This window comes from Scyliorhinus torazame, chromosome 17, assembly GCF_047496885.1.
Source record: "Scyliorhinus torazame isolate Kashiwa2021f chromosome 17, sScyTor2.1, whole genome shotgun sequence".
NCBI classification, from domain to species: Eukaryota; Metazoa; Chordata; class Chondrichthyes; order Carcharhiniformes; family Scyliorhinidae; genus Scyliorhinus; species Scyliorhinus torazame.
The window spans coordinates 22,317,711-22,333,832 of record NC_092723.1 but is presented as its reverse complement, the minus strand read 5'-3'; the positions used below and the strand labels follow the sequence as shown (position 1 = coordinate 22,333,832).

The window sequence follows — 16,122 nt, the reverse complement described above, 5'->3', positions numbered from 1 at the left end:
GACCTCATTAACACTACACCCTGTATGCTTCATCCGATGCCAGTGCTTATGTAGTTACATTGTATATGTTGTGTTGCCCTATTATGTATTTTCTTTTATTTCCTTTTCATGTATTTAATGATCTGTTGAGCTGCTCGCAGAAAAATACTTGTACCTCGGTACACGTGACAATAAACAAATCCAATCCAATCCAAACACCCATGGCTCAGTTTTTCCTACTTTTGTTTTTACTGTCGGCAGAAATACAGATATTTTACAGAAACGGGTTTATTTTACACATGCTTTACAGAATGTACACATGACTGAGGTGAAACAAATATACACAAGGATAGACACTGGCCACATCTGCACACAATAATTGCAGTTGGGCTCACAGAACAGTACCTATACAGAGAGGGTTCACAGCACAGTACCTGTAAAGAGGGGGTTCACAGAACAGTACTTGTACAGAGGGGGTTCACAGCACAGTACCTGTACAGAGGGGGTTCACAGCACAGTACCTGTACAGGGGGGGTCACAGAATAGTATCTGTACGTAAGAGGGGTCACAGAACAGTATCTGTACATCAAGGGTTCACAGCACAGTACTTGTACACAGCAGATTAAATGAACAGTATCTATATGGAGGGCTCATAGCACTGTACCTGCATGAATACAAAGTAAAGCAAAAATATCAAATTAACTTAATTCTGCTTCTAAGTTGCATCAGGCACTATGTACATCTAACGTAAAACTAACCAGGTTGCTCTTTCAGAGAAGCGGCACAGCCATAATGGTCTGAATGGCCTGTTTCTATGCTGCATGTACAAGTCCAATATTTGCTTATTCCCTGCCTTCTACCCCCCACGCCCCCTCCAGTATGACCCATGTATCATTTGCAGGCAGGTCTGCTCCCAGATCCCTCAGTATCAAATGCCAACATTTGATACCTAAAATGGTGACCTATTTTTCTTTGTACATCTCGGTTTTTTTCTGGCTTTTCATTCATATTTCCCACGTGTAGCTTCCCCCACATTTCAATTTCACACCGCGAGTGTAAAGAGAAGATCAACGTCATTGTGAACTATTTGCCAATAAGCACTCTTGCTCACCTAAGCCTATCACGTGACACATTTTTAATGAAGATCAGAATTGACGTTAGGTAGGGAATCTGACCAGCTCCAGATTAGTGACAATCCAGTGGAACTAAAGCCAGACAGTGTGGTCAATGTTCTTCAAATAGGGACAGTCAAGAGAAGATTTGACAGGGGCATTAAAAATCGTAATAAATAGGTGGTTTAACTGCTTTAAAGTTCTGGGAAATAATGAATGAAGAACAGAGGATGATGGGGTTCACACCAGTTTTCATTTGGATAGCAATGTCTACTGTAACAAAACCATTCCTGGCAGTCAGGAGTGGGAGGGCTGCTTGGGGAGGAAGTCCAAGAGTTTTGTTATGGGAAGGCCTTTGAGGATGGAGAGGAGGTGAATGAATGCAGGGAGAGATACTAAAGACTCTTCCTGCTAACAAGAGAAAGGGACTGGGAAATGGTCAGTAGACCAGAGCTGTAAGGGTAGATTGCAAAGGGCAGGAGGGCACGAGACCAGAGAGGACCCTTTTAGTCAGGAATGAAGATCGCGAAATTGAAGAATCGGTGATGGAGATGACTGGAGAGCAGAAATTTGTACAGAATATGCCTATGGACGGTGACATAAAAGATGCTTATTTATTTTGGTGGAGTTTGCAAGGCAGGAGATGGAGGGAAAGATGACAGTAACTGCGGTCTGGGTTAGAAGATATTCAACCCAGCGAGAACACACTCAAATGAACACACCAGATGAATGAGGAGAAAATTCAGACAAAGACCATAGTACAACTGCTAAAATGTTCACAACCCAAAGCTGGCAGAAACCCATCAACGTTAGTGACAATGGCACCTCTAATACAGGCAGCAGCCACTCCAAAGTATTTTCACAAAGACAACTGCGCCAGTACAAAAACGCGGATTGCTAAAGCATCAGTGAAAACGCAAAGACAACTTTCAAGGATGACAGGAGGTTCTCGCCATCAGGAAATACTGAACAGGCTGGGGGATTATTTCTCTAGAAGGGAGAAGACAGAGGTGCAACCCAATTGTGGTCTTTAAAATTCTGAAAGGGGTTTGATCAGCCAAGTTGTTTCTACTTGCTAAGCTAGGAGCCCAGGAATATATAGGTGGCTGATAATAAATCCAATAGGGAATGCAGGAGAAACCTCATTGTCCAGAATGTGGAACTTGTTACCACAGGGAGTAATTGGTGAACAACATTTCACCTGAGGATTCACCTGAGGAAGGAGCAGCGCTCCGAAAGCTAGTGACATCGAAACAAACCTGTTGGACTTTAACCTGGTGTTGTAAGACTTCGTACTGTGCTCACCCCAGTCCAACGCCGGCATCTCCACATAACAACATTTAAGGGGAAGTTAGATAAGCACATGAAATAATGGAATGGGTTATGCTGGTAGGGTAATCTAAGTAAGAATCTCATGTGGAGCATAAACACCAACAAAAGACAAGATGGGCCAAATGGGCCGTTTCTGTGCTGTAAAATTTGGCCGAGTAAAGGCAAAATCCAGAAGCAGTTACCAATCAGTCAATCCACTCCCGCCAATCCTTGCTATGGTCCATATATGCTTTGGAATTGAATATTTAAGTAATAATTCACTTAAGTAAATAATTAATCAACGAATCCTGACATCAATGGAATAAATCAGTGCACTACAATTGCTGAATCAGGTTAAATAAATTTGCTGTTAATCATTTGCCAGATCTTTGTCCACTCATTTATCCCCACGTCCCCTTGTAGTTTCAGAACTTTGACAAATTATTAATGAAAGTCTATTACTTCCAAGCTTCCTTCAGCTGTGATCCAAACTGCGATCCAGCAACAAAAGAGTAATCAGTGAGTAGGGTTATCAATCCATTATATCAGATAGTAGTTTGCCAGAGCAATGTAAAGACTCAAGGAAATTCAGAAAGGAACATGTAGTGCAAAGAACAAACATGTCAGGCATGGGTATAGCAGTGTCGTAGTTCTGTCACTAGACGAACAATAGCAGTCTATAGATTAATAATCCAGAGAACAAGAGTTCAAATCCCAGTATAGCATTTCAGAATTAATTTCCGTCAAAAAAAAAATCATGAAGTGATCATGAAGCTGTCCGATTGTCACAAACAAAAACCCTAACAGGTTCACTGATACACTTTAGAGATGGAAACAGCCCACCCATACCCTGTCTTACATGTGACTCCAGCCCCACCCCAACATGGCTGGTTCTTGATAGCATTAAGCCAAGCAGTGCAAAGTTAATCACTACACCAAGCCAAATTGCAAACCCATAATAAACTGCTCATGCAGACTGTTGTGAAATGTCTGAAGATCATTTCCGAAACTCTTGACTATGCTTCAAGTTAACCTGCAGCCTGCAAACTTGCATACATCTTAGCCCTGTCAATACGGAGCCACTTCAAGCTGTGGGTTACAGCTTGGGCAACAGGAGGTACTGGACAACTTCAATCTTATTATATCTAATAACAATGGGTCCAATGTGTCTGCAGGAGTTTTAGGAACAGGGAGTGGGAGAATCCACAAGTTTCTGAAGATGAATGGGATGCCAGTCTTGCTCTCAGTTTACAGCTTCTGCTCATGTGCCGTCTTCAAGTGCTATTTCTGCTGTAATACAATGGGATTGATTGCATTCCAAAATCTCAGGCGACTCAACATTCAGGTTGTTACATGCACAGAACTACTGAAACCAAGGAAGGGCAATGAATGCCAACCATTTTGATCACTTTCGATTGAGCTGTAGTGACTAGGAGGACATTAATGACTGGAGAGGTCAGGCAAAGCTGCAGGTACCTGAACGGATTCTGAACACAGTTCAGATGGCTGAACTGAAGATCCTGGCCCCAGCCATATGTGTATCACTTGTACCAGTTGTCATAATAAGCATTCAAATTCATAATTAAAAAATGAAACTTATTTACACAATATAAGGCTTTACACGAGTTTACTTGAATATTTATATATATAAAAAAATTATAAATGCAAGAGTCAATTTATACCAAAGGTTCCAAAATAGACAACAGGGGGAAAAGTTTCAGAAGTCACATGGAACCGTTTATGTTTCTGACAGCCCCTGGCAAGTTCGCTCCTGCTGGCTACCCAACAAGGAATCACCATTAGGCCAAAATAAAATCATGTATGTATATTTATGATTATTCTGCCAAAGTTACAAGGCAACCCAGGAGGAGGAGAGGAACACTGTGACACACTGTTTGCCGCTCACTTCGATGAATCGGGGTTGGAATTGGTGCTTCATTCCAAGTCTTCAACGGATGAGGCCCATCTGGAGTCTTTGCTTAAACAGCTATGATGGCATTTTCAAAGTCACACACAGTCAAAGACAAACCAATCTTTCTCTTCTCCTCAGCTGTCTGGTGCCAAATCAAAACAAATCTTGTAAGTGGAGTGCAGCAGCCATTTCACACTGAGCTTATCTTGGTGGTGTGCGGCAAGTTAATGCTTCTTAAAACTCCGAGTGATTTACAAAACCAGTACTGTTTGTCGCATCATAAAATGGATTCTGGCAGCCGAGCAAAATCCACAATTTAACCAGTATATTCCTTCTCATTAATGCAGCCCAATTACTGTAATGGCTCTATACTTACTGCATCGAGTCTGGGTTATCACCAATAGCTCAGCGTGCAGGCTGCCAGCTGACTGCCTACATAATTTTCACACTTGGGAGAGAAGAGAGAATGTTCTTTTGGCTGCCTTTCTAGCTTACTGCTACTGTCGTGGCAAAGGGGAGATTTGTTTTAGGAAGGCTAATTGGAAGGTCAGATTCAGAGCTGCAAACCAAGAAATTACAGTACTGTGAAATTGATTTGAGACAGGAGAACAGTTACATGTGCGTACCCATCCATACGCTGTTAAGTCAGTTAGTTACTTACTGCACTATGATATCAGTAATTCTGCACACCGTATTAAGTAGAACTGTGAAATATACACCCAGCAACATAATTCCAGATTTTGGTGTTCCAAACCTAGGAATTATTCTGGAGATCACGGGGTTGAATACTGTTCCTGTCTGTTGCCAGTAGAGAGAAAATTAAGGGTTCAAATTATTTGGCTGGAGTGTGACTATTCCTATAGCCAATGTTTACAATCAAATTAATTTTTTATTATGTAATGCTAAGATGTTTGCCAATATTTCAGGGATTGCATTCCACAATTCCAGTATTTTTTTTTCCTGTAAGGTATTAGCACAGATATGCTAAAAAAAATCACATATTAACACTATAGTATATACACTGTGGCTTACACCAGGAAAATAAACATAGAATGGAATAATTCCTCCGCTGCTTCATAACTCCAAGGATTGTTTTCTTGAACAATAACAGGAAATGAAGATGAGGAGAATAATGAAGATGCGTTAAGCCTAATCATAAACATACATATCCGGTGGTCTGGCCTCAGTGTTACTGCTTTGAGGTAGTAAGTGGAGGTTCGGTCACTCAGTATTGATAATACATTTGTTTTCATCACACAGATGATCTACGTGGTGGCCCCATAAGCCTGCACGGCTAGAGTCCGCTCGCACTCTGTACTCTGTTCAAGGTTTCTCTGGCTTAGTCTGCTGTTGGTCGCAGAGGGCTCGGGCTCACCCTCTATCTCATTGTCACCTTCCACAAATGCCCGGGGATTCTCATGGACAGCCACAGGTTGCGGTGAATAATGAGAATGCACATGCAGTCCTGAATCCGCATTCAGACCCCACGGAAGCCGTGGACAGGATTCTAACACAAAAAAACCCAGAAAAAGAGTGAGAAAATTAACATACAATGATGAACTTTAGCACAACATTCTTAACACAGGAACACATTTAGATCATTCAGCTTTGTGTCGCTGGTCTGTCATTTAATGAGATCACTGCTGATCTGTAACTTATTTCCATTTATGCACCATGGATCCGTAAACATTAATCCCCTTACCCAGCAAAAATCTACCAATCTTCCTTTTGGTTCAGTAAAAAACAGCTCAATTGTTGAGTTGGCACAAAAAGCATTCTGCATTTCGAATACGGTGAGAAAAAGTACTTCCGGAGCACCATTGAACGGCCTACGGTTTTGTCTCCTTTTTCAGGATTCCCTACCAGAGGAAATAATTTATCTTCTTAAATTTCTTTCATTATCTGAACCACCTCAGTTAGATCACACCTGTAATGAAGGGATACATGACTACTCTTAAGCTCCTCAACGGCAATGGATTCAGTGTGAACAATGTAAACTCACACCATATGGACTGGATTCAACGTACTGAACCATTTCACAGAATGTCGTAAAGTTCTTAAAGAGAATGTGATTAACTCACTAAATAGACAATCTTACAAGTATGGGGTGGTAAGGAGAAACTTTAAAAATCAACACCTCAAAAGGGACACCTCAGTTAGGGCACGGTTGGAAAACGGGACTCCCCTGTATGAAATGCCATGGGCAGATCACAGCATTTTGCACAGAATGAATTAGTGTGACGGATTGTTTGATATTATTTTGGATTCTCATCAGAATTTCCAGCAGAAACGTTGATCCAGCTCTTTTTCAGACACTGACAGATCTGCTGTGAATTCCCAACATTTCTGTGTTTCTATTTTCAGCACTTGCAATTTTTGTTTTTTTAAAAAACTGTTGCAAATGCACAACTAAGGTGAATGCGTTTTATGATTGAAAATTTTGGTTTATGAGATTTTACTATGGTTCGGGAGACAGAGTTCAAATGCGGAATAGATAAAAGAAAGCTTGGACTGGATGGATTGTTGGACAGGCCTGGAATTTCAGATCAAAGGTCTATCACCTTGCTGGGGGGTGGAGAAAGGCATTCACACCTCCTATTACAGTGACCTCTCTGAATAAATCTTTAGGAGATGGGTTGTCTATCAGCATCTTTGGGAAATGGATTGAAGTTATGGTGCAAACGGGGGTGTTTAAATTATGTGATTTGCCCAGTTCTGGAAAGGTTTGAAGGAAGATTTTAAAGTATACTTTTTGGGATGGGTTTAAAGATAATTAATTTGCATTCCTATCTGGGAACAGGTCATGTATATCAAATTGCCATGGAGAAGGACTGGGGCGGGGAGGGTGTTAGGAAAGTTTATTGGTTTTGCTACTGATCTATTGTTTGACAGTCCGTATCAGGAGCAAGAAGTAGAGGGCCATTAGGAACCAGACGCGTTTCTGATTTGGAGTGACTATGCAAGGGTGTGAGAGTGCGAGTCAGGCCCATGCTCAAGTTGGAAAATCCAAATTCGAGATGAAGTAATGATGGACGATAGTTGGAGAATCCCCAAGAACCGCATCACCTTATAAGATAAATGGAAAACGCAGGCGAATCAGTTTGAATTCATGGGAGATGTAACATAATTTGGTTTGATTCCAGGAGAATTGAATAACCTCAAGTAACTGAAGAAAAGGAATTCTTTGTTGAAGCGAGCAGAACAGGGAGAGTTGTTTGGAAATTTGGTTTAAAGCACAAGTGCTAACCAGGTATGGCATTAAGTTAAAATAGTTTTTATCCTTTTAATGTGTGAAATCTGGTTGCATACTCCTTTCAGTTAATAACTTGGAATTTGAATTTCTTTAAAAGCTAAGTGTCTCTAGAGATCATAACAAATCTAGTTATGTGATTAGAGCTCAGTAACCTGTTAAACTTCCCACAGTCAGCTGAAGGAGACCAGAAGTCGATCTCTACTGAGTTTTAGATTTATTCAAAGCAAGACATTAACCCTACAACCCACCACCTGTATCAATAAATGTATTTTTCATACTCTTGAGAAACAAACGTAGAAATTAACTAATTAACACACCTTAAGGGGCACTGGAACAAAATTATAAAGGAAACTTCTAGAATTAATTTAAATTGTTACTCCCTGGTCTAATGATGCACTCCAGCCCCTGCACCGCCCACCCGTCACGGAAGGTGTCATGTGAAATGTTGGACACTGCATGCTCATTCTCCAGGGCTACCTCAGTGCGAATGTAGTCATGGAAGGGAGGCAGACAGTAGGAATGAGTGACCCCCTCAACCACTGGCTGCCTGTACCTGTTGATAGTTGGCTTGGCCAGTCCCAGAAGCATGCTAAAAAGGAGGTCCTCCGCCCTGTCCACTGCCCTCCACACTGGGCGACTGAAGATCAGAAGTGCAAGCAAACATGCAGGCCTCCTCAAATAATGAAAAAAGGGCTGCTAAGTGTTTCTTTCAACTCTTTTGATTATACCAATAAAAAAATAAAGTTAACAGCCCCTTAAAGGGGCACTGTAAGAAAAAGACAGAATTTTATTTTAGATTAAATTTGATCATTTTCCTTTTGCATCCCAGCCCGAGGCACCCACTGGTCACAGAAGGTCTCAAGCATATTGGCAGACACTGCATGCTCCTTCCACTGGGACAACCAGTTACGACAACCAGTCGGACTGAAAGATATCCCCCCTCAAACCTTGCAACTGCTCGGTGCTTGGACCCGTTAATAGATACCTTGGCCAGGAGCAGGTTAACAAGAAGGCTCTTCCTGTGTTTGCGTGGGTTTCACCCCCACAACCCAAAGATGTGCAGGGTAGGTGGATTGGCCACGCTAAATTGCCCCTTAATTGGAAAAAATGAATTGGGTATTCCAAATTTATTTTAAAAAAGGTTAACAAGAAGGTTCTCCACCTTAACTTATGCTCACTGAGATGTGGATTGTATGTTAATGTCAAATGCTTTGATTTCTCGTTATTCTGTCTCATTTGGGTGTTAATCACCGAGGAGACACACAGGTTTATAAGTGAAACAATTAACTTACCCTTCCGGTGCTGCTGTGTTGGATTGCATATCCTATCATGATTTGTTAGATAAACAGACATGTCGGCCTCTGTGGTCAGACTGTCTATGGCCATGCCCTCATGCTGAGCACGTACTGCAAAGTTGTCCTTTGGAAGCTGACCCATAATGTTGGTCAGAGCATGCTCTAGGGGATCCTCCTCTCCAAGGAACGTATACGGACAGTAATTGCTATTCTTTGCATACATGTTAGCATTGTCGTAACAGTCCGAGCAGATCACCAGTGGCCCAGAAGTACCGCCTGAAAACACAGATTTAGAGGTTTAAAAATAATTTAGGTGCCATTCAATGATATTGACAGTTCTAGCTAGATTCTTTGTGGGATAAACATACCTACTTATACCATATGTCTCATTATAGAATATTTGGAATTACTTTGAACCACATCATTGTTGTTACATTGGCAAATGCAGCAGCAATTTGACATGCAAGATCTCGTTCTTAAGTCAGAAGACTGTTCGTTCATATCCCACTCCAGGTTTAGAGCACAATCTGGGCACGGAGGGAGTGCTGCACTATGAGGTTTCACTTTCTAGAGGAGACGTTGAAGCAAGTTTGGGTGGATGCAGAAGATCCCAGGGCAGAATTTGAAAAGCAGTGTGTTCTCCTCAGTGGCCTGGCCAATACTTATTCTTAATCTTATCATTAAAACAAATTAACTGGCTATTATTCTCTATTTCTGGGTCTTTGCTGCATGCTAAACAACTCCACATTTCCTACGTTACAACAGTGTGCACACATCCACATTTTCATTGACTGTAAAGCAGTGTGGAAGCTCCAGAGTAAATAAAAGGCACTCCCAAAAAGTACAGTTCTTTGGATCAGTGACCAGTTAACAATGACTGGCAGTAGTGGTTGAGAAAGTTGTATTGGTCTGTACACCGGGACAACCTCCCACTCTTCAAGCAGTACCATGAGTTCTTATACATCCACCCAAACTCAATGTCTTATCCAAACGTTGGGACCTACCACAATGCAACAGTTCCCTACAACGCCACTGGAGGGCCACCCTGGATTACGTGTTCCAATCCTTGATTACAGCTTGAACCAGTTTGCATCAGAGTTAGAGGCAGGGATTCTCTAAAAATGCAGCTAAGTGTTGACGCCGGCGTAAACACCGGAGTGTTTCACGCCGGCGTCAATGGGCCTTTTGGCCCAGCGATTCTGCAGCCCACAGGGGGCCAGCACGGCGCCGGACTGCTCTGCGCTGCTGTACGCGGCCCTGCACTGCCGGGCGGCCGCTTGCACGCCAGCGCCGCGCAACATGGCGGAGCCACACAGCGGGTTGGTGCAGAAGAAGGTAGGCGCCCCCCCAGATCACGTGCCCCCGCCGATCGGTGGCCCCCGATCGGTGGCCTGGCCGGTGTGAAGGCCCCCTCGGAGACTCATCACCCTTCCCCCCACCAGGATGGCCACCACAGCCGTGACACCGAGCCCCCGCCGGGTGGAACCATTTGTGAACCATGCCGGCGGGAACTCGGCTGGTCGACCGCGGAGAATCACCGCGGGGGCCTCTTTCAACGGCCCCCGACCAGCGCCATGTTGACTGCGCGCGCACAACTGCCGCCGATTCTCCGGTCTCCGAAGAATCGCGTCCCGGCGTTGGACCCGATCGCGGGTCTGAGGCCCCATTCTCCGCCCCCCGCGCCGAGCGCCATTTCGGCGCGGAGGCTCGGAGAATCCCGGCCAGAATGCTAGAAAATTAACCAAACCAGTACCGCAAAGGATAGAATTAACCGCCTGTTGGAATTACCTTGCGTGGACTCAATACAAACAAAAGTTTTCTGGGTTTCAGTCCTTTTTGGAACTGCAGTTTCAGCTCCAAGCACCCAACTTTTACCCCCCAAAATTGAGCAGCACATGTAATGGATACCTGGGTTGGCCTGCTGTGCAAGCCCTTCACGAGGTTCACTCGGGTGGAAGCTACTTCTTCCTGCATACAAGGATCCCATCCTCCCTTGCAGGTTTGTCGTGAGTGGTGTGGTCAGAATATCGGCATCTGTCTCACTCCCAGTATCTACATAGCAAATACCTGTTTGGACGAAGCAACAGAAGTTTTAAGACTAAATGAGCACATAGTCAGAAACACAGGAACAGGATAAGTCCTAAAATAAAAGTAGATCTGAAATAAAAACGGAAAGTGCTGGAGGAAACTCAGCAAGTCTGACAGCATCTGTGCAGACAGACAAAGAGTTAATGTTTTGAGTCTGATATGACTTTTCTCCAAAGATTTTTACAGCACTTTTGTTTTTTTATTAAGCAGTAAGTCATTCAACAAATGAGGTAGGAGGTGCAAAGTCTTTTTAACTATTTCAAGGCAAACCCTGAAAATCCCTCCTATTCCTAATCCAATCAAACAAAGCTCCATGAGATCAAGGTGCTCTAAAATGTATCACTAAACATATCTAACTCGTCTAGTCTGCCTCACCCACCATGTTAGGTCTCAATGCCAATTGCACAGCAATCAACCAGATTATATAATTCCATAAAGTTTTCATCAATACTTTGTGTGATGATTGGAAGATTTTAGAAAAATTAGATTATAAATGTATTGGGCAATTTAAGGGTTAAACGCCTTGGGTTAGAATATGTTTGACTGCAATGGTCATGTTATTTTAAAAACAAATAATTCTGTTCTGCAGATCTTGGGTGGTTTTCGTAGCAAGCAGGTGAAATTGATGAAGGAATGTATTATTCAGTCATGCATAAGTGGTTTGCCTAGGGAAGCACCCAGGGAGTTAATGTGCTTTCAGTCCTTGGAAAGTTAATTTGTTTTTCAGCTTGGGAAGATGAGGTCATTGCTGGGAGGAGCTGAGGAAGGCAGGGACACATTTTGAAAGCATTAGGGACACACAGTGGTTAGCACTGCTGCCTTATGACCTTGGTTGAATTATGACATTGAACAACTGTCTGTGTGGAGTTGGTACGCTTTCCCCATGTCTGTGTGGGCCTCCTCCCGGTGCTCCGGCTTCCTCCCACAGTCCAAAGATGTGCAGGTTAGGTGGATTGGCCCTGATAGATTGCCCCTTTGTATCCAAAGTTTAGGTGAGGTTGCAGGGATCGGGATGGTAATGGGCCTAGGTAGGATGCCCTTTTGGAGGATTGGTGCACAATCAATGGGCCAAATGGCCTCCTTCTGCACTGTACAGAGTTTTTGGAGAAAGGCTTTTGGAAGTGACGTCTGATCTGGCAACTCTTATTTTTGTTCGGCAAAAAGTAAAGGTAGTTTTCTTGCCCTGTTGGAGAGTTAAAAAAAAAAAAGAGTAATAATATTTTGAAAGCAGAGCCAGAGTGTGAAAGGGTTCAAACAAGAGCCAGAATCTATTCTATAAAGCAATATTACTCAATGCCCTGCTGATTTGCAAACTGGATTGAGAGCTATATGTTTCTCTTCTTGTTGTTTAATGGGAAATTGAGTAGTAGTGTTAAGGGGTAATTGTAAGCTGTTATTTTCCTGGGGTGAAGTTAAAAGTTTAATATTGTATTTATAATAAAGTTTTATTTTAGAAATGCCAAAGCCCTATTTTTTCATGTAATCACTCCTGGAGTGAGTCATTCTTTACACACAGTCTCAAAAAATAAAAGAAGTTATCGTTCAAGGAATTATTTATTTATTTATTATGAGATTTCTGTTTGTTCTTACTTTTGTGTTCGTTTGTGCTTAATGTTTATATAAATGCCTTAATAAAAATATTTTTTAAAGAAGTCTCACACCATCCTGACTTGGAACTATAATCACTGCTTATTCATTTTAACTACCCTAACCTTCCTCACAGCACTGTGGGTGTATCTACACCACATGACTGCACCTTCTCAAGGACAATTAGGGATGGTCAATAAATGCCAGCCTGGCCAGCAATGCCCACATCCTGCAAAAGAATGGGAAAAAAAATACCTTGGTGTTACACCACCAAAGCAGAATCCCCTTCCAGAAGGTGCCGCAAGTCCTTTGGGCCAACAAACATGATGAGATTTTCATACCCACTATCTCACCCTTATCCTTCATTCACATCTCTGGGGTATATGATGATAGCTATGTCACTGCCCACCCCGATACATTATCTTAGATCACAATGAATGCCATTTCAAATGGACAATGAACTGGTTATTGAATCGGCCTCTCAGTGAGAGTAGAAAATCAAGCAAAGTTCCATCTCCCCTGAAACTATCTAATTGCATTATGATCCTATCTACACGGTTTGCTCCAATGTCCTTCGCTGGTAACTTCTTCCACAGCTTTCTTATGTTTTGAGTCAAATTGAGCTCTTTGTCCAAACTTCCTCAGTATAGTCTATAGTCAGAACTCTACGGCAGTTAAGCCAGGTGACAATCGCAAGAAACTGGGGCACAAATCAGCAGACACCTTTGCTCACCATCAGTTCCTTTGTGTACGTAGCCATGGGCAGTGGACGCCATTAGTTGTTGGTGGCTTCCAGCCTCAGAGGTGCTGTAGCCTTCCTGAGGCTCGGACAGAGTTCCCTGGGAAGACAGATAGCTCGGAATATCGGCAGGTAAATTCAATTCATCTGAGAAAAACAACAAACTTATTAAAACATTCCACTTGGCAATAAACTTCTCAATTTAAGCGCATCTATTCAAATTGTACCCGAAGGAACTCTTTCTTTACAATACAGGCATTTAGTTCACTGAACAAATACACTGATCTTATTCCAATAAATAACCAAGCTTACATGACAGCACATATCCTGGCTGTAGACACTGAAATAATTTGGTATGTGTCGTCCTTAAATAAGAAGCATTCATTACAAGGTCAGTGGACCAAAGTACACTAACTGCTTTATACATCATAGTGCCACATAGCTTGTAATTGGCCAACTACATGTCTATGTCTTTCAGCCACCCCTGATGAATTTCGCGTTCCAAAATCACAATGGCCATCCAGCCAGATAAACTTTTGACAATCCTCACCAACAGAGAATATCCTGTAGAGATCCTCAACAACGGGGAGCATCCTATACAGAGATCCTCAACAATAGAGAGTGTCCTGTACAGTGATCCTCAACAATAGAGTGTCCAATACAGAGATCCTCAACAACTCCATTAAGCTGGGAGCTCACACGATGCTTACATTGTGCAACACTCACAGGTTCTAAGGCTGTTTGTGGCTCCTGCACAATTGCAACAGTGGTTAGCATTGCAGCCTCACAGCACCAGGGACCCAGGTTTTATTCCAGCCTTGGGTGACTGCATGTGGAGTTTGCACATTCTCCCATGTCTGCATGGGTTTCCTCCCGTGCTCCGGTTTCCTCCCATAATCCAAGGATGTGCAGGTTAGGTGGGGTTGCAAGGATAGGGTGAGGGAGTGGGCCTGTGTTGGGTGCTCTTTCATAGAATCATAGAATTTACAGTGGAGGCCATTCGGCCCATCGAGCCAGCACTGGCTCTTGGAAAGAGCGCCCTACTTAAGCCCAAACCTCCACCCTATCCCTGGAACCCAGTAACCCCACCTCACCTCACTTTTTTTGGACACTAAGGGCAATTTATCACGGCCAATCCACCTAATCTGCACATCTTTGGACTGTGGGAGGAAACCGGAGCACCCGGAGGAAACCCACGCAGACACGGGGAGAACGTGCAGACCCCGCACAGTGACCTAATCCAGGAATCGAACCTGGGACCCTGGAGCTGTGAAGCAACTGTGCTAACCACTATGCTACCCTGCTGCCCAGAGGGTCAGTGCAGACTTGATGGGCCAAATCATCTCCTTCTGCACTGTAGAGATTCTATGGATTCTACTATGGACAACTGGACCAGGCTTTGCGAATAAAAACAGAAAATACACAGCAGGTCTTCAATAACGGGAGAAGATTGGTTGGTTAACATCTCAAGCATTGACTGTTTGTTTCATTGAACCATACACACTGTTCAAGTTTCAGTCTGAATCAATCTCCTAAACAGATACATATTTCCTTTCATTTGAAATGTGGACATACAAATTAACAATGGAAACACGTTAAGAAGTTGGAGCACTTTATATACAGACAAGTAAACCATCTTAAGCTTGCCTACCTGTGTTTGTAATGCTGTAGTCCTCACTCTTCCGTCTCATGTGATATATAACAATCACCCAGACCAGAGATGTGCCCACGACACAAACCACCACAACAATGATTACGATTCCAATTGTTGTCCAGCCATCTTCCTCAAAGATCCAGCTTTTCTGCATGGGGTTGCAGTTGGATGTTGGAATCACACGCAGATAAATGTGACCGCGTTCCGTCCCAAGTGTGTTGGACATGACGCAGGTATATTTTCCAATGTCATCTGGGCCAGCATCCACAATGATCAGAAGTTGGTTGGCAGCAGCAAAGAAGTGCCTCTCCGTTACGGTTAAAGGACCGTCATCCTTGGTCCAGTTCAGGCGTGGAGTGGGGCTCCCACCAGCTATACACTGCAAAACAGCAGTCTCCCCTCTGGCAACAGTCCGGTCTTTCAATGGCCGCACAAACGAGGGAGTTTCTAAGGGGATGAGAGAAAAGATAGGAGTGCATAAATTAACAAGATTAGTCCAGGCTGGTGACAGAAAGATTCTCAAACACCCAGATGCAAACAACTACCTCACTGTCTTGAGCAGCACTTTTCAGCTGGAATAAACATTAGTACAGTGGTCACAGTACAGGGTGAGTAGAATTATCAGTGCAGTGAACACATGATGAAATAGACACTTTGAACCAGAACTATAGTGCTATAGGAGTGGACCAGGGAGTAAAGTTCCATACACATACACTGCTGACTGGAACACTAAAGAACACCCACTTTGGTTAAAGAATTTCAGTTTAATGAATCATATAAAATCTTGGTCAAAGTTACAACAAACCTAGAAAACAAAGAATATTAATCTTTCCTCCATTTTAGCTACCCCAGTGCAGAATCTGTTCGGATCTCGGGCCATCCCACACAATACGTACCTCACACGCAACAGCATTCTAAGGTTATATATTAAATTCCTGGCACTGTACATGTTCCAGATAGCGAATTTACAGCATTGTGGTCAATGTCATGTTTCTGCTCCAGATGAGCCTTCTCCCGCCCTTCTTTATCTAACACCACCAAAAATGCCCTTCCATTCCTTTCTCCTCCCGGGGGCACACGGTGGCACAGTGGTTAGCACTGCTGCATCACAGCACCAGGGATCCAGGATTTGTTCCACCTTGGGTGACTTTCTGTGTGGTGTGGAGTTTGCACATTCTCCCTGTGTCTGCGT

The 16,122-nt window shown here is 43.1% G+C and overlaps 1 protein-coding gene across 2 annotated transcripts in view; it reads right to left on the bottom strand.

Moving 5' to 3' along the window:
• Positions 1-205: 205 nt before the first annotated feature.
• Positions 206-16,122, bottom strand: part of lrig2 (leucine-rich repeats and immunoglobulin-like domains 2) — an 88,487-nt gene continuing 72,570 nt past the window's right edge. For both annotated transcript variants that reach the window (XM_072480176.1, XM_072480174.1), the window contains 5 exons: positions 14,928-15,377; positions 13,271-13,423; positions 10,771-10,929; positions 8,860-9,138; positions 206-5,821 (listed from right to left, as the gene is read on the bottom strand). In XM_072480176.1, coding sequence (XP_072336277.1) covers positions 5,580-5,821; positions 8,860-9,138; positions 10,771-10,929; positions 13,271-13,423; positions 14,928-15,377 — 1,283 coding nt within the window. In that variant the 3' untranslated portion in view covers positions 206-5,579. The remainder of the gene's footprint in view (positions 5,822-8,859; positions 9,139-10,770; positions 10,930-13,270; positions 13,424-14,927; positions 15,378-16,122) is intronic.